The following is a 23,506-nucleotide window of genomic DNA, read 5'->3' on the forward strand; positions in this document are numbered from 1 at the left end:
TGCTGCTTGATATTATTTATTACCAATGTAAATAACTGGAACAATGCATCAGTTATTGCTTCTGTTTAGACTATCCGTGTGTAACTCCTAGTTTAGTCAGAGACCCAATGTAATGTGTGTCTTTAAATATATATAAAAAAAATCTGTTTTGAAAAACATTTCCATGTTGAGGGATAGTTTAATTTAAATTAGTCAAGCTGTTTATTTTCTCTTGACCTTGCCCTTGTTCCTATATTGTAAAGCTTTTATTCATTGTTTTCTCCACTTTAAGTGGCATTAATGACTAAACTTCTAACTTTTGTGGTTAAATTGTGACTCTAGTCTAAAAAGCAACTATAAAAAAAAATGCAGTTGTTTTGTCCCTGTTTGTCTCAATGACTGCTCTGTTCTGTTTTCAAATAAAAAGATGCTTTTCATAACTTTCAAACTCACCCTGGGATCTCTAAGCCAGGTTGTGTTCTTTTTTGTTCACAAATATGGCCCTCAACTAACTAAGCAGTATTAGATGGAGTTAAAGTTCCTCTTATGGTGGCTATTAATTATTGGTGGTTATTCAGATACAATAAATATGAATCCCTAAAATGCCATTTTTTAGATTTACTTTTCAGAGTAAAACAACTACCACATGCTCTTTAATATTTTCTCTAAGTTGATATTCCATAGTATGCTACAATATTTAAAAGTAATTTTTTTAGTAGCTCATTTTTTTTATGCATATTGTTACCCCTCTCTGAAGGCAGGACATTTTTTTTTATTCTGTGGTGTCTTAAGTTAATAAAAAGATGTGGGGAAAGCAGTTAATAAATTTGGAAGATTTTATCTAGTTAAAATAATGTTTAAGTAGGTCACGTGCTGACATGGAACTGAAAGTGTCACATTACTTAAAAAAGGAGAGTTTCACTTCTCTTAAAGACAGTTTGCCCTAACTTCTCTGAAAACTGACAAAAATAACTAATGGATTTGTTAACACTTCAGTTCTTGTTCCCAAAGAAACAACTTGATTTCAAATAATTCACTTTAGTACATAAGCGAGCCAAAGCTCAAATACAATACTGAAATGTAGAACCTAATGTCCATCTTCCAAAAATGGTGGTTGTGTTTTGTTCTTATAAGGAAGGTTTTCAGTTTTAATTTATGTATGTGAAACTTATTGTATGAGACTACAGACATGGTGGTCTTCACTGTTAACTATTTCAATACTCGTAATTTTCTGGATAAGGAGTTAGAGTTGTTCCCTTTTCTTAAAAATGTGTCGTTAGGTGTTGCAATTAACATTTTCTTGGCTAATGAAAGGGAGTGGTTGTGGTTCAGCTGGCTACAGCAGAGGGATTCTGGGGGTTTAATCCTGGCAGTGGCAATTGTCAGCTCTGCGATACAGACCTCTCTCTGCCTCCATCAGTAAAATGGAGATATTCCCAACCTCTCATGGATGTTGTGAGACCTGTTTTCTGTTTGTAAAAGCATTTGAGATTTTTGTATTTCTGTAGCAACTTTCATCCAGACTGTTCATTTTACATCGTTCTATTCATCAGGCCAATGGAGAGACCGAATCTGGTACCTCTTTACACATCATAGACTCAGATCATTTCCTAACGCCTACCAGAGCAAGCTAGTTTGGCATCCTGTATCATCTCACTATCCATTCTAGGGGACTGGCAGGTTTTCTTTCCATTTTATGGATTTGGACTGTGTTACAAGTACAAATCACTATCCTAAAGCTTTCGTTCTTCTGTAGTGCAAAAAGTACCAGAAAAGCTGGGTTTTCCCACAGCAAGATGCCGCTTTGTAATGATCCCAACTTGCTGTTGGCTATTTGCATGCCAAAAGAGCATCTAAAAGCACAGCTTGACAAAAGTGTTGACATCCACCAAAGTGCCGTTTCCTGGCTTATGGAGTATTGACCCAGAGAAGCAGCTTACTCTTGCGTTAGTTATCCTTGTGGATATCTTTGAATTCTTCAGGAATTGGGCTACATTTGTACATAGGGGAATATTTGTGGAGCAGGGCATGGCTCATGCCCTTTCTTCCTCCCTGCTCTCACAAGACTTGGGGTTACTTTCAGAGCAAAACTTGAAAGTGTTACGGTAAATATATTTTCCTGTATTTTAGCTCTAGTTATTTTCCATTTTCTATAGCACACTGATGTCCCCAGAGCACCGGAGCCTATTTTTGCAATCTGCTGCCTGTCTGAAGTAGCTTTAACGTAACCCAGAAGGCTTTTATCCCATCAGTTACAGTAGGGGACATCCTCAAAGCCTACTGAGGTATAATAGGACTAAGGCAAGCAAGAAAAATAAACCGGCTCAGAAGCTCTGGGAACATACATCGGAAATCAGGGAATGGAAGGAGGTAATTCGATCTGGAATAAGCTGAAGAGTTCATAGCTGGGAGTAGAGTCGGGGGCAACATAAAGAAGGGGTCCGAGTGTTAGGTAGCCGCATTTGTGGAGCCAGGTGCTGGCTGACACATAAGCTGTTTACAGCTGTGTCGCCCTTTCCTTTCAACTCCCATATGTTCAAATGTTGTAGCCAGAGGGATGGTGTGGATCCTGTGATGGACCTAAAACTGTGTTTATCCATCTAACGTTGCCTTCCTGCCTTTCCATTTTTACAAGTTACTGCAATATGCACAGTTTCTCCCCCCAAAATGGGATTTGACCCACTTGGTCCTGTAGTCTTTTTATATTTGGGAGTGGACTGTCCTAACATAAATAAAATAGGTCAAAACCATCTAACAATGCCATAGGTCCGCAGTTCTCAAACTTCATTGCACCGTGACTCCCTTCTGATAACAAAATTTACTACATGACTACAGTAGGGGGGATGTAGTCCTACTTCCCTGGGCGGGGGCCAAAGCTGAAGCCCAAGGGCTTCTGCCCTGGGCGGGGGCACGTAATCTTAGCCCTGGGTGGTGGGACTCGGGCTTCGGCTTCAGCCCCAGGAGGTTGGGCTTGGGCTTCAGACTTGCTGGGACCCAGGGCCAACACCAGCCTTGGCGACCCCATTAAAATGGGGTCCTGACCCACTTTGGGGTCCCGACCCGCAGTTTGAGAATCCCTGCCATAGGTAAAGGAAGAGGGCTATCATTGCCTCTTCCTCTCTCTTTTTTTAATGACCTCCTTTACTCAAACTGGTATTGGAGCGGAGCTTTTACTGATAATACAGATTCTCAGTTGTGAGAAATCCTGAAGAAGATTCCGTTGAAGACTAAACTTGAATTTGACAAATAGATTTACAAAAAGACTTTAGGTTTTGTAGGTTTGGGGAAACAGATGGGTTCAGTGCTAATGGGATGGTCTGTGTTAGCTCAGAAATAGAATTCTTCCACATTTTGAGAAGACAAATATGGGAATGGGAGACAGCTGTGTGAGTTCATACAGAGGCAGAAAAGAGTAGGGGTGGGAGGGAATAGATAGATAGGAAGGCATGAGGGAACTTCTTTCCACATCTTAATATATTAAATACACAGTATAGTGCTGAAGTGTTGTCATTCTTGCCCGACATTTTGAATACTTGATCATTTGCACTTACTCCGGATTTGTCAGTCTTAAAGAGTTAGGCAGGGAATAAGCCATGATGAAGTTAAAGGGGTGTGTGTGTGTGGGTCTGTGTGTGTCTGTGTGTGTGTGTTTTCACACACCACTTGGGAAAGGAAGACAAATCCTAGCAGACTGTTCCACATCAAGAAACCTGACAGATTCTTGATAGTAATTTCAACCTTTTGGCTAACATACAACACAGTTAAATCTGTCTGTATTTGTTCATAAATATTACATTTAAATATTTAATTTAAAAAATCCATTTAACAGTCCAAAGATGGTTTGGTAACAAATTTCACTTTTGGATTACATTTTATGCATAATATCTTAGCTTGGCTGACTAGCTGAGGGTTTTTTTTTTATTAAAGGTATTCCTAGGATCCTTTATACAACTTCCTTGACGCTCCTTCTGCCAAACCATTTCTTAGGGTCAGTGCAGCCCTTGGACTATTCAAAAACAACACACCTTTTGTTCAAAACAGAATTGCTCTAAGTGGTCAGCAATTCAAAAGGTTAAGTCAGAACTAAGGTTTCTATCTCTGGAACTTTTTGGCATATAGAAAATGCTCAAAGAAACCACTTATGACAGCGTATTACTTGTAGTGGGGGAACTTCAATTTAGTGTAATCACATTTGGTTGTTTTCAAGTGATAGTATCACTGCAGGGGATATTTATGACGACGGGTTAGGCAAGAAAAGGAACAGAATGAAGTCTCGTAACATTAGCTAGAAGAGCATTTCAGAGTTTTTTTTGTTTGTTTTTTGTTTTGAAGACTTTATTTTTTACATAGTGTTAATTAGGGTAAGATGCCCAGGTGCTTGGAGATTTTGGTAATGTGTAAAGCGAGTAAATAAACTAAGCAAGGAGGGATTTTATGCACTAAATGGGTGTAAGTATCCAGGAGCCTTTGTCTGAAACAGTGTTATTTTTCAGATCATCCTCTTTTATTTGAAATAAGTATGGAAAGATATATCCAATCTTGTTTTAGTCTGTGGGATCAAGAAATTGTATCTTGCAGGATCAGGCCTCAGACAAGGAACCCAGAGTGGTAAACAATCTTCAATTAAGCCCTTATTTTAAAAGTAATTATGTTTCAAGACTATTTGCTGCTTGTACAGCAACAAAAGGAATTGTGCTCTATAAGTCTTTTGTTGATTTTCCTGGTTTACTGGGAAAACACAGTAGAGGGGGGGAAAGTGCAGGGGACCTAAGCAGAAACTAGTGTAGTAGGAAAAATAATGTTGCCTTATTGGGTCATTCATCATTGTAACAATAATACAAAGTACTTTGGGGAATAGAGACAGAGCACAAGTCGCACGTCTAACAGCAAAAATACCTCTCTGCTATTGCCCTGGTTTACCTTGATGATGTGTTTTATTTTGGGGATGGGGTAGCGGAGGGAGAATTTTTAAAATCTTGTATTCCCCTGAAAATGTTTTATTCCCCCTGTACATAGGGAAGAACTTTATATACTGGCTCTCTACATGAGAAAATCTCTAAGCTAGAAATGTTTTTTGACTAAACTTTTGTAAGATGGATAGGCCCACAGTTGATGCAGTGAAAACAAGGAATATATATATGGGGGGGGAGGGAGGTGATCTGGTAGCTAAATATTCAACTGATAATTTTTAAAAATGAAACCGTTTTTCTTTTATACTGCTGTTGGTTTTAATATTTCAGGAAATGTGGTATCCAGATTTTAGTATGGTGGTTTTTTCACATTGTGACAAGATATTAACTTTCCATTGTAACGAGATTTTTGTAATTGTACGTTTTAGATGCTATTGTGACTGCTATAGCAAGTTTTTATTTTCTCTATAAATTGCATTAATAGAGCTTTCTTAGTTTTTAAAACTAGAGCTGAGGTTACAAAAAAAAACAGTGTAATGAAAGGGGATAGTTGAAATCTGTTTTTTAAAATGTTGCCCAGATTATTTTTTTAAATATTTTTTCAATCAATTTTCTTTTGCAATAGATGCATTCCCCTGAGATTTTATCAGCCATTGATTTTTAAAGAAGCTTGCGTTCCTCTTTGTACTGTTTTGTTCTAACCATTCCAAGTTCCTGCATTACTGATTTTTATCTGCCATGTTTCAAGTCTGTGGCCATGACCTTTGGATGCTTTGATCAGAGTAATGTTTTCAATATTGATAATTCTGTTTCATGAATGAATACTCTCCATAGCTTTCTGGAAGTCCTAATTTGCGCTCAGAGGTTGCCATTACATGGCAATCCATTACATTAAAAACCCATAATGAGGCCATTTTTCAGAAGCATTTTAAGTCTCTTGGTTAGAGTAGAAACTGAGAGTTTAGGACTCCTAGATTCTATTCCTGACAATACCATAGGCTCAATGAGCTATGTCTGGCAAGTCATTGAACCCTTTGTGCTTCAACTTTCCAACTGTAAAATGGGTTTAATAATCTAATTGGCTTACATGGAATTTACATGACTTAGTTGTTTAAACTGTTTGAATCACAGATGGTGGGCGCTCAAGACAATAAAAATATTTTAATTTGACTCCATCAGAGTGGGGGAGGTCAATCATCTAATCTAATTATTTGGTCACCCTTCTGGTGAAAGATTTAACCTTATCCACTGACACATCACTAATGGTTTGAGTTTTCATATGGAAAGGTTTCGTGGTCAAAAGTTCTTGGCTCCTTCAGATTCTCAGTAGCAGTAAGGTTTCTGAGTAGGCTGGGTTTTGTGATTGCTGAGAGAGGAAGCAATTTTGCCGAGTAAGAAACTCAATTCTATAAATATAGTGAATCCAAGCAGCACCATCCGCTTTTAAACACTAATATTCTGCTGGAGCGTAGTTCATTGGACTCTGTTTCACCTCAGTGGGCCTTACAGACCTTTCTTAGGCAATGGGGACTCCCAGAGTTGGATCAAAATTTTGTTTCTCTGAAGCTTAAGCTCACCAGCTTGGTGGCTGATAATGAATAGCTTAATGAAGGGCAGACTTCTGTCAGATCTCAAGAATTACCCCAAGACCTTTAAGCTCCTTCAGGATAAAAGGAACTGTTTTTGAGACTTTGGAGCCCACTTGTAAAACTTAACTGTTAAGTTCCTGGCTCCAAAAAGGTTATGCTACAAACATCCTCCTCCTGAAACACACACAAGTGATGAGATCTTTATGGGTATGTCCTTGTGTCCAGTTTAAAGTAAGAGCTTGACTCACGGGTGTGTATATGTGGAACTCTGGTTCATACTCCCAATTTAAAAAAAAATAAATTCCCACAAGAGTCCATGAATGTGGTTCCATCTCTGGATGGACACTTCTACCTCTGTCAATAATAGAACGGTTCCAGTTAATAGGCTTAGATATTAAAGGTCATGGGGCTTGAAAAACTGACACACTCACCATCTCCTAAACAGGAAGTCCTCAGATCTGTTTACATTCTCTCCCTTCCTTCTTTTTGGCCCACTTTGTATGTGTTCTGTAGTGGTCCTGCAGCCTACAGCTTTCTTTACAGCTCAATTTGGACCCAGCCCTGCAAGCTCGCCACATGTGGAACTTCCATTGCAGCCAGGGGGCTTTCCATTTATAGACGGCTTTAGGAATTGGGCCTAATGTCAATACTCTGTCGCTGTAAAACTAAAGTATTGTGACCTCTTGTTCATTCACACTTAACCAGACTAGCCCTATCTATCTGAGAATCAAGGTTACAGACACACTCCTGTGGGCATTTGGAATAGTTGATGGATGAAGTACTTCCCCCCCCCCCCCAAAAAAAAAGCATGCGAAAACCAAGAAATCCACAGTTAAGGAGGCATTCCAGATTTAAGGCATGGTCTGAGGACCCAACAGAAAGTTTAAAAATTTCAAGTTCTAATCCCAGTTGTGACTTTGATTCCATTTGTGTCATTGGATAAGTCAGTTAACCTTTCACAACAAAGCTATCTGTAAAATGGGGTGTATTAATGCTTCACCTTACGATAGGGTGACCAGACAGCAAGTGTGAAAAACTGGGACAGTGGGTGGGGGGTAATAGGAGCCTATATAAGAAAAAGACCCCAAAATCGGGACTGTCCCTATAAAATCAGGACATCTGGTCACCCTACCTTACGAGGGCATTGTGAAGCTTAATGTTAGTGCTTTGAATAAGTGAAGTGCTATATCATCAGTTCTTGGTGAGAGTTGGTATACCCTATTACTAGTCCAAGAGGTGTTAAAGATGGGATTTCATATTTGCTATGAATTTCTTGATTTTTAATACAGTTGTGGTTAAGATGAACTCTTAATGTTGTTCTGGTATAATGAACAAATTTGCTTACAAATGTATACGAAGTAAAGACAGTGAGATTATTTCAGGGTTCATAATTGTTGCTTTTAGAGGCTGGTGTATTGCATACCAGTCTGTTCCTCTAATAACCTCAAAGCAGTAATAGAGGAAGATAGCTGATCAGAATTTTTACTGAATTTTTTTCTGCTCTAATAATTATCCAATCATTAAGGTGTTTTCCAAGTGGGATTTACCGGATTTACCCAACCATTAATTTGTCTGCATCATTCATTTCACATCTTCAGTTAAAAATCCTGAATATATTTAGATACCTAGTTTAGTATAGGCATCAAAAGATCGGCTGAGAAAATAGGATGGAAGTCTTGAAATGTCTTTCACTTCTAATTTACTCTTTTCATTGGTTAAAACTAACTTGTTTGCATTTTGTAGTTTAACAAATTATGGGAGAGTGACAGAACGGACTTTGTAATACAGTTTTATCAAGTAATCAGTGCAGCGTGTTTATTTTTGGATGTTTTCACCTTCTAAGCAACCATAGTAAACACAAAAAAACTTAATACAACTCAGTTGAGGCATTCTCAATGCATATGATTTTAGGAAACTAATAGGAATGGCTTAATGTCTCTAAAGTTATCATATTTGGAATGGCTCTGGGGTCCTTATTCAGGATTTATGTGCTCTATTTTCACTTTCTCTCTTGGATATTTACAAAAAAAAATTGTCTACTTATTACAAACTCCTAAAAGAGGAGACAGTACAGTCTATCTTGTTGGAACAAGTTAAGCAGAGGAGTTTCATTTACGAAAAAAATCTTTCTGAAAATACTTGTATGCAGATTAAAGCAGTCCCTGACCAAGTATTGTTTTCATGATTATTGCTTGCTTTTGAGAGCTCTAATGGAATTACTTTGGGTACTTATCAACGTAAAGCCTGTGAATTTGATTCATTATATACGCAATCTCTTCCCATACCTTACTCCATCAACCACTGTTCAGGTTAAGATAAAACATCTGTCAAAACCAGTTAAGTGTTGGTATACTATAGCCTGTTAATCTCTGTTGTCTCCTGCTTGTCACATTATTCATCTCTGATAGTTAAATCCAAAGCTGATCATAGGACAGCAGAGGAGGAGGGTGAAATACCAGTGCCGCAGTTCAAGTCTACTAGCTAATATTATATTAGACATAATAAAAATGCCCATGTAACAAAACCATTTTGTAGTGTTTTGTCCAGTCTGACTTTAACTGTGCTTTAAATAACAATCCTGCACTGAATAAGCCATTAATTGGCCAATCTTTCAGTTTCTGTGTTTGAGGTTTGGTTTTGTTTTTTAAACCAGTACAGGATGCTGAAATAATTTGTGGTCTCCAATGCGAACGTCCTGTCCATTTAATACTGTGTGGGTTTGTGATAGGCTGGTAGTAAGCAGGCAGGTCAGATTGGGGAGTGTGTGCGCATGTGTTTATCTGGGGGGGGGGTTGTTTTTGTTTTTTGTTAAACTATGATTGGGTTGATTTAATCAACAAGTAAATTCGTCTTAGTACAATACCAAATGCAGCCAGGAGTTTAGCTCAATACATCTAAAAAAAGTCGGGGGTTGAGTCTTTGAATGGATTATCTCTGAAATGAATACATGTGTATGGTAGATCCCACACTTTCTTGTAGCATGTGATTTGCTATTAATTTACCAGCAAACCGCTTGGGCTCAGTTTCAGCCTTTGTTAACATTTTTTATAACTTTCCATGAATACATTTCAGGATTCTCCATTAGCCTCCTAACACCTTGAATCAATCTTTTCTTATGCTTCCCACCAGTAAATTTTGCATTGGCACTTAGGTCTGGATTTTTTGAACACTTATTGCCCCAAAGGGTTCAAATGAAAACATGAAAACAAATGGCAATTATTACTTTTAGTCTGTATACTGGGGTCTGTTTGCTTCAGTTTTCGTTTAACAAGTTATTGACTTTTCTACCTCTAAATACTTGAACTTCCATTAATTCTGCACACAACTTTTATTGAAACCACCTATAATACACTGTTTTGATCGGCCTTGTTTAAAGTTTTTTTTAAACTAGCCATGGAGTGTCACCGAGCACATGGGAATTACATGTGTGTAACTAAAAATCATATTTGGCTCCATCTTAACTGGTATGTAATGCTTATACTTGTAAGAGATGATCTTTTATTTATCTATGCAATATGCTGCTATTGTCTTAAACACAAATGATTTTTTTAAATCTGAATAAATTTAAATCCATAATCTGATGCTTCATTCATATTAACCTAATGTGTGTGATTATTAGACAATTTTTATTTTGTTTCAAATGCTTTAATTACAGTTTGGGCAATTCCTTATCAAATACTATTTATAAACATAAAATGTATAGCAGAAGGTCTCTGGTCAGGAAGGATTAAAAGTAAATTTCTGATTTCACAACCCCTGTATATCTCTTTGTGTGTATTTTCAGTGATTACATGCACAGAAAAATATAAAGCTGAATTACTTTATCTGGAATGCAGATTAGTATTTTTATCCTTTACCAGATTTCGAGTAGATATTCCAGGCACTCTTTCTAATGGAACAGTTGGGATGTGAAACTATTCTTTGTATAAAGCCTTTATTAAATACATCTTGTATTTTGGTTCTACAGATTACATGATTTAAGAAGAAATTAATTTTTCGATGAAAAGTACTAATAGGCCATAGTTTGAGCCATTGGTAACTTCAAAGCGAACTCTTACCTTGGCAAAAAGGTTAAACATTGGTTTATTTGTACATTTCAGTGTTTAAACTTTTCAAACTTGTATGTTTCAGTTCTGCTGTGAGAAATCATAATTCCATAAGATTTGTGTTACAGCGTCGTAATATGAGGAAACTAGAATATACATGCTACTTTTTTTGCAGGATAAATATAAAATTGAAAAAGTTATGAATGTTTATACTGTTTGGGAAGGGAAAAGGAGATTTGTTTATTTTGAAAAAAATAGGTTTATTTATTACAGTGCATTTTGAAGATGTAATTCCTGAGCATGGTCCTCTGTATCTATCAATGTAAAAATGTCATACAATACCCCTGTAATGTAGTATGTGGACTATACTTAATAAGGATACTTATATTTTTGTTCGGTATCATAGGTGTGCAATGGTGGTTTATAGGAAAATAAAATTGACAGATTCTTGCTTGCAACCTAAATTACACATAAAATAGCAAGGGATGACAAAGGATAGGGAAGAGAGGGTATGGCGGGACAAGGGTTTCACACAGTGGAATATCAGGAGGTATGTTTACTGTGTTTCTTTTTTTTCCCTTTTTTTTTTCAAATGTGTAAAAAAAACTTAATATAAAAATTTGGGCCTTGGGAAGGTTGGGGAGTTACAGTTGAAATTCTTTTTTTTTTTAAATGCTTCTCCTTATCTTAGGTTGGAACAAGATATTAAAAAGTTAAAGGCTGACCTGCAGGCAAGCAGGCAAACTGAACAGGAGCTACGTAGTCAGATCAGTTCTCTGACTAGCACGGAGCGGGGAATTCGATCTGAAATTGGACAGCTCCGACAAGAAAATGAGCTGCTTCAGAACAAGTATGTTTTGCCATGGAACTGTGTATAGACTATGAACTGAGAAAATGCAGCATGTTTTGTTTTATTAAAGGCTGGCAGCATACTAACCTGGATACTGGGGCAAATCCTATTTACCTCACTTTCTCACAGGTGGTCCCATGGTTCATAGATGATTCAGAATAAGGCAAGCCGGATTTGTCCCTTTTACCTTCAAGGCATCTGATTAAATAATCATAGGGCAATTTTATTAGTAAGTTGAAATGTGGCTTTCCAAATGTAGCCTAATCATTTTCAATTCTAGTTGAAGGTGACACATTTCTAAAACTCCTATAAACTCTCTATCAAAACTTTTTCCTCAGTGAAATTGGTGACCTGTCTTCCCTGCTGTGCCCCCTCATGTTAAAATAGCCTTTCAACATAAAGTAAATTTAAAAAATAAATAAATAAATAAAACCCACACTCAACCAAGAAGTCAAGTTTTTATACTGTTAAAAATTGGCCATCATATGAACATTTCTTGCCCTCACCTTAAAGGGTATTTCAAGCTCTTTGCAAGCAACATAGGTTACATGAGTTTTCTAAAGAATTAGAGCTTAATTTTGTCTTCACCATTGAAAATATATGTACAAAAATGTCTTAAGAGATTGCTTTAAAGGTCATACAACTCATTTTACTTCCTCTTTTGTAATAGCCTCTTAGAAGTCTGAAAACTTTTCCATACAGATGATATCTTTATTTATCAAATAAGAATTCTCCTCCTCTTCCCCCCCCCCCTCCACCAGTGGTGATGAAATCAAACAGACCTTTTTCTTCCTTGGTTTTTGTACTGCTATTATTGGGTCCAATCATGCATCTATTCAAGTCAATGGAAATTTTGTCATTGACAAGTTTGGCGGTAGCAGCCCTTTTACTGAAGTAGTAATAACAACCAAATACGTAGTTTATGCTTTCAGCACTCCACTATAAAAAATTATTCCAGCACTCCCGCCAATAGGAGTTTAGGATGCTCGGGATCTGCCGACAGATACAGAGCACCCCCTAAGATAGGGCCCAATGTATGCTGCCACAGAGACCCTGGAGATCGTTCTCAGCACTGTGGTGTTGCCTTGGGAATCTTCAGGTGCTGTTTCATTACATTTTGGCAAAGGGCTATATTGTTTTTAAAAGACCATTTGAAGTCTGGAGAGCACGGTCCAGTAGGTCCAGAAAGGCAAATTTGTGGCCTAAACGATGGAAGAATCTTTTCACACTTTAAAATAAAAAAGTGTCCAGAAGCTATTAAAAAAGCGTGTCCCTATTACTCCTCAGATTACATAATGCCGTACAAATGAAACAGAAAGACAAGCAAACCATCAGCCAGTTGGAGAAAAAACTGAAGGCAGAGCAAGAGGCACGAGCCTTTGTAGAAAAACAGTTGATGGAGGAAAAGAAAAGAAAGAAGTTGGAAGAAGCAACTGCTGCACGTGCTGTTGCATTTGCTGCTGCTACCAGGTACTTACCTCGGTTTTATTCTCTGGGCTTGTCTCCATTTACTGTGGATCTACACTGCGGTGATTGATCCATCGGGGGTCGATTTTTAGTGGGTCTAGAGAAGACCCACTAAATCGATTGCAGATCGTTCTCCCGTTGACTCCGGTACTCCACCGGAACAAGAAGCATAAGGTAAGTCGACGGGAGAAACCCAGCAGAGTGTAGCCACTGCAGTAATTCGACCTAAAGTACGTTGAATCCAGCTATGTTGTTCACGTAGCTGGAGTTGCATAACTTAGGTCGACTTAGCCTCGTAGTGTAGACCTGCCCTACATTTTTGCTTTAATAGCCTTTTCTTTGGGATTGTAGAAACTGAAATGGCTTTCGATCATTATCTATTCCACTTGCAAAAGCAAGGTGTTGTCCTTTGATAGAGAGTCAGACAAATATTAAAGAGACACCATCAACTTAAAGATCTCACTTTGTGTGCTTTTTTTCAGCAGTGGCTAAAGTTAAAAGTAATGTCTAAGGCCCCAATCCTGCAACTGATTTGCACAGCAGATCCCTGCAAATACATGGAGAATGAAATCACTGAGCCTCTATGTAGGCACAGGGGTCCACCCATGTAGAGCGACTTGCAAGATTGGGGCCAAAGATTCCTACAATTGCAAGATTAAAGAGCAAAATATTTCACCTGATTTATTTGTTTTGTTTATGTGGTGCATTGAGCAGCACTTGCGTGTGAGCATTTTTACAGTTTCCTCTGAATATACAGTTTGCCCTGTCAGTTGTGGGCCCTTTCACACAGCAAAAGGGAAGAGAAATACATAATTAAAAATAGGAAAATGTGATGTGAAAGAAGATGACCAGGGGACTTGGCATGCGTGATGACGGATGTAAAAACTGACTTTTTTAGCTGTTTTTAAATAGACCAGATTTCTTGTTGATGGTGCCCCTTTAAGTTGCAAAACATAACAAACTTGCTAGCTTATCACTATATTTTCTTTGTTTGAAGAGAACATATTTTGTTTTAGGATTTATACAGTTTATGAAAGGAAGAATATTTGTTTTTGTAAATGGATTCTGAAAATAATTAAAATATTTTAAGTAAACTCCACCGTGTTTTCACTTATTTTCATCTTAGTACTCTAAACACCTATAAAACATACTATCTTAATATAACTCTTATGAGTTTTGGTTTGTATTTCAAAAGTAATTTACATATTGACCTTTGGCATATGTTAATAGAGTATTTAATTGGGAAATTGTGGGGGGGGTTGTTTTTTTTTTACCTTCAGAAAAAAAGCAAAGGGAATTGTGGCACACATTCAAGAACGCACCATTGGTCAGGGGTTCAATGGTGCTCTACTTGTGCTCCCATTAGTTTTTTGAAGAACTATCTTGCTAAATAGAAACTGGCCTCTAGCTTGCTAAATGTCCAAGAAAAGTTTGGTGTGAATAGGGTAATTCCCAAAGCAATTGACTGTAATTGCATGGGCTACTCCATCTTCACTTAAAATATAGAAAATGTGTTGTGTAGTGATCTGTCATGTAGGGATGGATGAGTGGGAGGAAAGAAGTGGTAGTATATTGGCAGATTCTTTGAGATGAGCTAAAAGTAAATCTTTGATCACTTGGGATTTCTGCTCTCTGGGTTGGTGGCAATTGAGTGAGTCACTGAGATAATGCACTTAGTCTCTAAGGGCCTGATCCTGTAGGGCCCACTGAAGGATTTAGGTGTCCAGCGCTGGATTATGTTGTCAAGGGAGATGCTGACAGTATCATATAACCATTTGCTACCATGAAATGGTATTGATAGCATCTTTGAGAGCGGCCACTTGGTCTACTCCTTCCAGGCTACCTGCAAGGAGAATCCTGAAGTTAGTGAAGTGCTTCAGGGCAACTGGGTATACCTGAAAGATCATTGATACAAGAGACTCTTTAGAGGCAAAAGGCAAATCTGGGGGACTCCACAAGAGGATTTTTGCCTTAATTTAAGTTTCTGGTACTGACATGAGCTACTAGCACAAAATTATTAGTTTGTACCATAAAACAGAATCATAAATTTCAGCAACTCTGTTTTTATCATTCTGGTAACTATCCAATAGACATGTCTTAGTGAATTCAAGTGTCTAGAAATAAATTACTTTGTGTGCGGTATAAGCATATGAAAATGGGTATCATAAAAATCCTTCTCACAGTAACTTCGACTTTCATCCCTAACACAAAGCTAACGTTTTAATGGGTGAAATAAAATTTTAAGACAAAGCAGTTATATTGGCATCCTCTATGTAATTTGTCTTCACCCATACTAGGAAACAGCCTTTAAAGTCTACATTTTTCATGATTCTAGAGAATTAATCAAACTATCTAAGGCTTGAAAACGAGCCCTGTTAATGATATATTGTAGAATATAGTTGAGTTATAGCTGTTGCCACTGCAATGCCTTTCTTCTTTTCTACATAAAGGGGGAGTTTGCAGGGAGCTGACTTCGGTTTTGTGTGGGAGGGGAATCAAAGACCTATCACAGGATAGAATCTTAGTTTATGTAATTTTTTGCATAAAAGCAGTGGGAGGAAGTAGGAAATGTTTCCTCCCGTAGTTCTGGGTGTTGAGTCTTAGCACACACCTATAGTAAATTCACGAGATGGTGAATCCTGATCATGTATATGCTTTACATTGATCAGGTTCAGGCAGAGTCATTGTACTAGTTGTGTTATGTGCATCCTTAAAAAACAAAGGCCCTACCTGTTGTTCTGCATGGATATTAAAGACACCAAAGTACTTTTTATATGAATCAAGGTTTGACCCAGCAACCTTGGACAAAATTTCTTCTCTACCTCAGAGCTCCATTGTTGTACCCTGGCTGGTTACCACTCTCCAGCCCAGAGGTGACTGCATTTTGGTGATGCTATAGATGAATAGTTGGAAAGCATTTGGGGAGTCTTCAGAATGAAAGGCACTGCATAAACATAGGATGGCTTTAATCCATTAAGCCCCCAAATATCTGAAATACTAATTCCTACTGTTTCTTTTCTACAGGCTCACAAATGTCTCAAACTTCCTAATGTTTAAGGCATAACCTTGGGTAATGTTTTTACATCCTTTTGTCTTAACTTCATGAGGGAAAGTCTCTCATTTAAAAAACCCCATTACTCTCCTTTCTCATTTTATTCAGCAATATTCATAGTAACTTGACTGATCTGAACCTTTCAGGGACAATAACAGAAGAGTCATTTTTGTTTCACTCCCTTTTCTGATAACGCTTCCTTCACAGAGGAGAATGCACTGAAACTTTACGGAATCGTATCAGAGAGCTGGAGACAGAATGCAAGAAGCTAACAATTGACATAAAGCTGAAAGAAGACCAGATACGGGAACTAGAAATGAAAGTTCAGGTAATGAGAAGGCACTCAAGGCTCAGACCTGCAATGTGTTGAGTGTTTCAACCCTCAGTTAAGTTGGTGGACCTTCCTAGGGGACTTTTAGCATCTTGCACAATTGAGCCCTTCACATGTGTCGTGCACATCTAACATTAGGGTTTGCGGGTGAGGAAGATTAATAGTTTCTTACATCCTCACCACCTTGTTGTTTACTTGTAGGTTTTTTTCCCCTAAACTATCTGATCCAGATAAGTTAACTCAAAACTCTAACCCTGCATGTCCCTGTGTAGGAATACATTGTCAACCCTTGTAAGATTCCTCTTCCCTGATAAGGAATAAGGTTCTTACTAACATTAAATAACTTTTGGTAAAAGTGGAAAAGTTGAAAGGAACAGATTGAAAGCAACCCAGTTTTAAAAAACTTTGAAAGCAGAGCCTGAGGCTACATCTGTCCCTGAACCTACCTGGTATTTCTGTTGTTTTGCAGTTAATGGTTTCCCATTTTTTAAATGTTTTCCTCTCCCCTGTCGCTGCTTGAAAGCCCCACGTAAACAGAAATGGATTATAGAGGGGAAGCAGTGATACTGCACTGATTAGACACAGTACAGCCAAAGTAAAACTGAAATAATATCTTTTTCTTTCATTTTCATTACGCTCATTTATCTTGCTTGTAACAAGAGTAGGTAGTAAAATTCAAATGAGTGAGGTTTTTTTTTCTTTAAAACACGCTTCTAAGGACACAGTCAGATAGTGAACTGAGAATTTTGTATGTCTGATCCTTAACTTCGATATGTGGATATTTTTTACTGTGTACTGTCTCCTGACATGTTTTCTAATCTTCATGATCTGACTGAGAGTTTTTACAAATAGCGTATATATCCCAGCTTTCCATGGGATTGCCAAAATAGGTATTCTGAAAACAAGTACAGTCTGTTTTACAAGAATGTTGGTTTCGAAAATAGGTTGTCATTACCAATCATGACTGGGGTTTGGGTTTTTTTTGCATTTTTCAAACTGTTACCTCTATGTTCGTTTTGTTGTCTCATTAATACCTTTTCTGCAGCGCCTTTCTCCACTATATTTTATTTTACACATTTCTCTGTTTAAAAATACTAGTTTTTTTAATATTTTTTTAATTGTGAAATACTAATATTTGTATTTACAGCCTTATTGATTGGTTGTCTTTGTGCGAAGTAACTATTTTTTTCTTTTAAATGAGTTCTGGATTTGTGGAATAGTTAGAAAGCCCAGAACACTCCCCAGCTGAATTTAGAAATGTGGTTACATCTTGGTTCTTCCTGAGCAACTGTAATAGCTCAGTGTTTCACATTTACTCATTGTCACTTTAAACCCATGGTTTTCAGACGACTGTACCCCTTTCAGGAGTCTGATTTGTCTTATGCCCCCAAATTTCACCTCACTTAAAAACAACTTGCTTACAAAATCAGACATAAAAATACAAAAGTGTAACAGCACGCTATTAGGGAAAAATTGCTTACCTTCTCATTTTTACCATATAATTATAAAACAAATCAATTGGAATATAAATATTGTACATACATTTCAGTGTATAGTATACAGAGCAGTATAAACAAGTTATTGTCTGTATAAAATTTTAGTTTGTACTTGCTTTACTAGTCAGTTGTAAAACTAGGCAAATATCTAGATGAGTTGATGTACCCCTGGAAGATCTCTGTGTACAGAACCACTGCTTTAAACGATATACAGTTGGAGCAGATCTCTTGTCCATTTATACTACATCAGTTAAGATAACAATCTAAAGTTCTTTACATAAAATTCAATTTTGGGGGTTCTGTTTCCCCATCCCAAACATCAGTTGTTCATGTTCCACAGTCAGCAACTCATACTTCCCCAGCTGGCACTCCAAGGGTGGTGGTGAGCTCCAGAGAGAGCAAGGGTTGCAGTAACATAGAGCTGAGGGATTGGGTGGGGCAAGTAAATGGGTTTTTCTCACATCATTGAATTATTTGTACAGTATTATTATTCACTTGTACAAAGCCATGTGTAATTAAGGGTACATAATATCATAATATCACCTGCAGTAATTAACTACCATTTGCCAGCATACTAGGCCCAGTGGTAAAAAAGGGGAAAAAAGAAAGACTTGTCTATACATCTCTGAGGGGAAAAAAGAAAGACTTGTCTATACATCTCATGCTTAAAGTTTGAATGACTAACATTTTTGTCTTAATTACTTCTGCAGGAACTGCGGAAATACAAGGAAAATGAGAAGGATACTGAGGTGTTAATGTCAGCACTTTCAGCCATGCAAGATAAAACACAGCACTTAGAGAACAGCCTGAGTGCAGAGACAAGAATTAAGTTGGATCTGTTCTCTGCATTAGGAGATGCAAAACGGCAGCTTGAGATTGCCCAAGGTAAAGTACAGTAGTTTTATTCACCTACTACTATTAACTGAAACAGTAAAAAAATATACTGTAGGGATTACCCTGTGTTACTATAGGGATGGATTAGATGTCCTAGAGGATTCACCTGATTTCCCCCCTACTGTTGAATCAAAGACAATAAAATCCTCTGTTAGTGGTGTTTGTTAGTTATATCTGAATGCATACGTTCCTCATACTGTAGAAATCTCTCTACCCAGAGCAACGAAAAGCTTTGAAAAAAGTTATATGCAGCGTCGTTGTAGTCGTGTCAGTCCCAGGATACTAGAGAGACAAGGTGGGTGAGCTAATATCTTTTATTGGAGCAACTTCCATTGGTGAAAGAGACGAACTTTCGAGCACCCCAGAACTCTTCGAAAGAAGTCATTACCCAAATCTGAAGAAGAGCTCTGTGTGGCTCGAAAGCTTCTCCTTCTCGTGAACAGAAGTTGCTCCAATGAAAGAGAGCTCGCCCACCTTCTCTCGTAAAAAAAAAAAAAAAAAAAAAAAAAGTTAGAAAGTATAAACGAATTTTATAATATAAACAAATACTTTAATACCCAGTTCTCACATCTTAATTACCATAATATTTTAATAACTCTGTGGCAAATATTCTCTAGTTATTTAAAAAAAAAAAAAGGCCACCATGATATCTTTGAGGAGAGGGAAAGAACACAGACTTTTTAGGATGTGTGCACTGCTGTAGTCTGCCCCTGCAGCCAGAAGAGGGAGCAAAACACTAACCAACCCATTCCCAGACCTGTGCTAATAGCTACCTGTCTCTACTGTGCAAACAAGGAAGAAAAATTAATATGATTTTTCATTTAATATTCTTCAGAGCATCCTTGAAGAAGTTTACTTGCCTGCAGCAAATTTGTTTTAAACTAGTAAGGTAGATATTTGTCAGGTTTCTGTCATGGGTTTATTTTTTTGCCTGGGCTTATAAATAGTCAGAATGGTCTTGCAAGGATCCATAAACATATCCTACACTTAAAATAGGAAAAACAATACCTTCGCATTTCTCAAATGGATTTATAAAAATGGAGAGTGGAAATAGGAAAGTGTTTTTTAAATAAAAAGTAAAGTACAGTCTTAATAGGTAGATACTCTTGTTCCATCTGGGTGCTAGTGAAGTGCAAACTTAGGAAGCGTGGACATCAAGATGATAATAACGTTGTGCTGAAAGATTATTTCTGCTACTGAATTCTAATAGTTTAAACTCTGACAGTAGTTATGGAGGAGTACAAATCTACATTAACTTTTGTTCAATTGTAATAAACCAGTATTTGTGTGGATTGCCAAGATGAATAGAACTGTGAATTTCCTTTGACTGTTTTGCTCAGTCAGTTTCTCTGTCTCAGCTTTTCTCAAACTATAGCCTGGGGGGGACTGCCAGTGGTGGATGAAAATGTGCTGCTTGTTCTAAGTGACACTCCTTGCTGTTCCAGGGCAAATCATTCAAAAAGACCAGGAAATCAAGGACCTAAAACAGAGGATAGCAGAAGTTATGGCAGTGATGCCCAGCATAACATACAATGCAGCCACCAGCACCCTGAGTCCTGTTTCCCCACATTACTCTTCCAAATTTGTGGAGACCAGCCCTTCTGGACTTGATCCCAATGCCTCCGTTTATCAACCCTTGAAAAAATGAATGCCAACTTTCTTTTTGCCCAACAGTTTTGTCCGACCGAAGGCATCGCACAGGAGTATCTCTTGCAGTCAAGATAAAATTGTATTGTGTGAGACTGTATTTGTCATTTAAAACAGAAAGGGGGGAAAAAAAGAACATCAATATTTGACTAGAACTGCCCATCGGTTTTTCTTGTAAATTTTTAGAAAACCTCACAGAACTTTGCAATTTATTTTTCTTGGCCAATGCATTAAAAACAACTCTTGGTTTTCAAGTAGCCTATTTTGCCTTTTTATGTACTCTTGCATGGTTTCCTCTTGAAAAACACGGGGCTTTGCTTGATTCTGAACCCTTTCTTTTTTTTTTTTAAATAATCAAGCTAAAATTGCAAATCGGAGTCGTAAGGGATAATGATGAAAATCTTTCGTTTTTAGAGTGAAAGGGTTAAATTATCTAACAAAGCTTTGATTTATAGCTATATTAAATAAAGGTATGTAATGTTGCAGAAAATAATTTAATTACCCCTCAAAGGACCAAACAAATTTAAGGGGCATCATTTAAGGAAAAGGATAAGTAACAAGAATAGATGATGTGATGGTGGTTGTTGTGTGAAATATAAATATTCCCATTGGTGTTTTTAGTCATTGAGAATTGCTAACAGTCTTGTTCACAGTGCCTTGGGAGAAGACATTTCAAGAGGAAACTTGATAGTTAAACTATTTTTTCCCCCTTCGCTGTCATCTAGCTTATATATCAAGCTCATTACAGAGTCTACTGCAAATTGTTCATGGTAATTTGGATGTTCATTACAAACCACGGTTACATCTTCTGTTTATTTTTATACAAAATCAGCAGTGTTCTGTAACTTGCCTTGATTATAATACATCAGAGAAGGCACAATATTAATATAGGAAGCGTTATTGTGAAGGCGGAATTGTGCAATGTATTGTATACAAGAGACTGCAAAGCTGGCTAATAAATCTGCAGTTCTGGGTTTTTTTTATTTTATTCAGCTGTGATTTATATTTACAACATCTTGTATTTGACAATTTAAATGGAGTTGAATATTTCTCAGCTGTTGTGCCAAGGAGTTTTTAAGAGTTTTTAAAAGCAACTCATAAATTGCACAAAGATTTAAGTAAAAATGTATATTATACATTGGTAGAAAGTGTTTGCACTGGCAACTTCTGAAGTGTTTAAGATTGGGGAGGGTGGGGGGAGGAAGAAAAATTGTATTGGAAACTAGCAAAATTACAAACCAAACATGATTTTGCAAACCTGCAGTGGACTCTGGAAGGACAAAGTTCTTCTATTTAAAAAAAAATAAAAAAAAAAATTAAAGGTTTCATATTAATTGGCATGTATGCCTCATTTAAAAAATGAAGTAGGACAAGAAAATCAATCAAATAGAAGTATTAAAGATTCATCATTTTAATCACAGATATTATTTTGGGATAAAACTTCTAGCTTTAGCCAGGTGTGCATGTTGCTGTCATTTGCATTTTTGAATCATCTTGTGTAATTGTCACCATGAAAGTGTTACTCAGAAATGTCATAGGTTTTTCATCTTTGTGCAAAACATGAAATATTGTCACTGCCTTTTTGTGTTGAGGTTCCCCCATTTTGCTGCCTTTTTGGCACTACTTTCGTTAAATACTTGGTCTTGGCTGCATTATTTTTTCTGTGGGGTTTACAAAGAATAAACATTTTCTTGCAGATAAAACAAAAAACTTTGCCTTTTTAACTGACCTGATTAGCTGGATATGAGGAGTGCATTTTGTTTAGTTACCAATTTTAGATTAATCTTTTTGCACATTATTTCTCTGCTCCTCCAGGTAAGAAGTCATCTGGGCAGTATGACTTCACTCTTATGAAGCAGAAAGAAGAGCATATGTTTCTTGTATCCTGATATGCTGTATAAACCCAGCAGGTCATTTCTGTGTGTGGAGGGTTTTTTACCATTATCTCTTTTTAGAATCAGAACAACATGTTCTGTGAGGTTGGGTGGCAGATCCAAGCCCTTGCTGTTATAGTCCTTTTCCTTCCCTGACCTCAAACACATGGAGAAAACTTTGAAGTATAATCATCATCCTTGTCTAGGACAAGATATGAAAGACAACCAGCTTTTGGCTGTATCTGCTTGAAGGGTTCCTTTACTATTGGATCTTCAGTTGCTTTCACCCATCGACTAGCTTCTTCTATACTGAGACCTCTTCATCTGCCTTTGTTAGTTTCTTTTAGGAAAGCTAGCTGCCTGTCAAGTACATCTTCTTGTTTTGGCTGCTGTTGTAGGTGGTCCTAGTTTGGAAATTCTTCTTAGGCCCCTCAAACTTTGAGCTCCCGCTCTTGGTCCCATTTTGATTCTCAGCAGTTAGGTCTCCTCAGAGAGACTTGCCTTGCTCCTTTACATTCTGCAATGCCAATACACCCCCCTTATTCCGGGGGGGGGGGAATTCTGATCCATTTTCCTTTTCATCTGCTAGGGGATGTGTCATTCCTTTAGGGCTTTTTCCACCAAAGTGTGCAAAGAAAATAAGTTTATAAATAAACTCTAGATAAACTTGTGATGATAAAAATCACATTGCACTGCAGTGGAAGTTGAATTCTCCACTATCTCTCTCTGGATGATTGGGAAGGATAATTTGCATTGTTCCAATTACTTAAGAAAGGTGAAATTGTTTGCAGAAGTCTGCCAGCTATATCATTTAACCAAGATAAGCGATGTGAGTGGAATGAGATCATTTAAACAGTCAAAACTTACATTGACCAGCCTTTGAGCTGTAAATATTTAACTGCTTGAAGTGGAGAATAGCTTAATGGTTGATCATAAATTGTATTTGTAAGACCAACGTGCTAATGTGCAGTGGATTTAAGAAACTAAGACTAGAGAAGGGGCTTAGATTCTGACAGGTCAGTTGGAAATTGCACTTAGCAGATCTCTTTAAATTTATTTACCAAAGTAAAATGTAATATTTCTCCAAAACCACTAACCACTTCCAAACAAAACTTTACCTGTACTTGGAAACCAAATCATGTGAAGAAAGAATCATTATCAACCTTATTTGTAACATTTAATTAAGTACTTCAGGATTGGATGAGCACCTCATTGATTGAATTTTTAAATGAAATCTGAACAACATACATAATTTTATACTGTATATTGAAAGAAATTATCCTCCTTGATTCATAGATGCCATTGTACTAATTTTATTAGGATAAATTATAGCTCCCTTTTTAAAACTCTTTTGGAATTAGGCATAGTGAA

The 23,506-nt window shown here is 37.2% G+C and overlaps 1 protein-coding gene across 1 annotated transcript in view; it reads left to right on the forward strand.

Moving 5' to 3' along the window:
- Window positions 1-21,964, forward strand: part of MACO1 (macoilin 1) — a 49,013-nt gene extending 27,049 nt beyond the window's left edge. The window contains exons 7-11 of the mRNA XM_034753994.1: window positions 11,216-11,374; window positions 12,662-12,844; window positions 16,101-16,221; window positions 18,431-18,605; window positions 20,060-21,964. Coding sequence (XP_034609885.1) covers window positions 11,216-11,374; window positions 12,662-12,844; window positions 16,101-16,221; window positions 18,431-18,605; window positions 20,060-20,262 — 841 coding nt within the window. The 3' untranslated portion in view covers window positions 20,263-21,964. The remainder of the gene's footprint in view (window positions 1-11,215; window positions 11,375-12,661; window positions 12,845-16,100; window positions 16,222-18,430; window positions 18,606-20,059) is intronic.
- The last annotated feature ends 1,542 nt before the right edge of the window (window positions 21,965-23,506 follow it).

Source organism: Trachemys scripta, chromosome 20 (genome assembly GCF_013100865.1).
Source record: "Trachemys scripta elegans isolate TJP31775 chromosome 20, CAS_Tse_1.0, whole genome shotgun sequence".
NCBI lineage: Eukaryota > Metazoa > Chordata > Testudines > Emydidae > Trachemys > Trachemys scripta.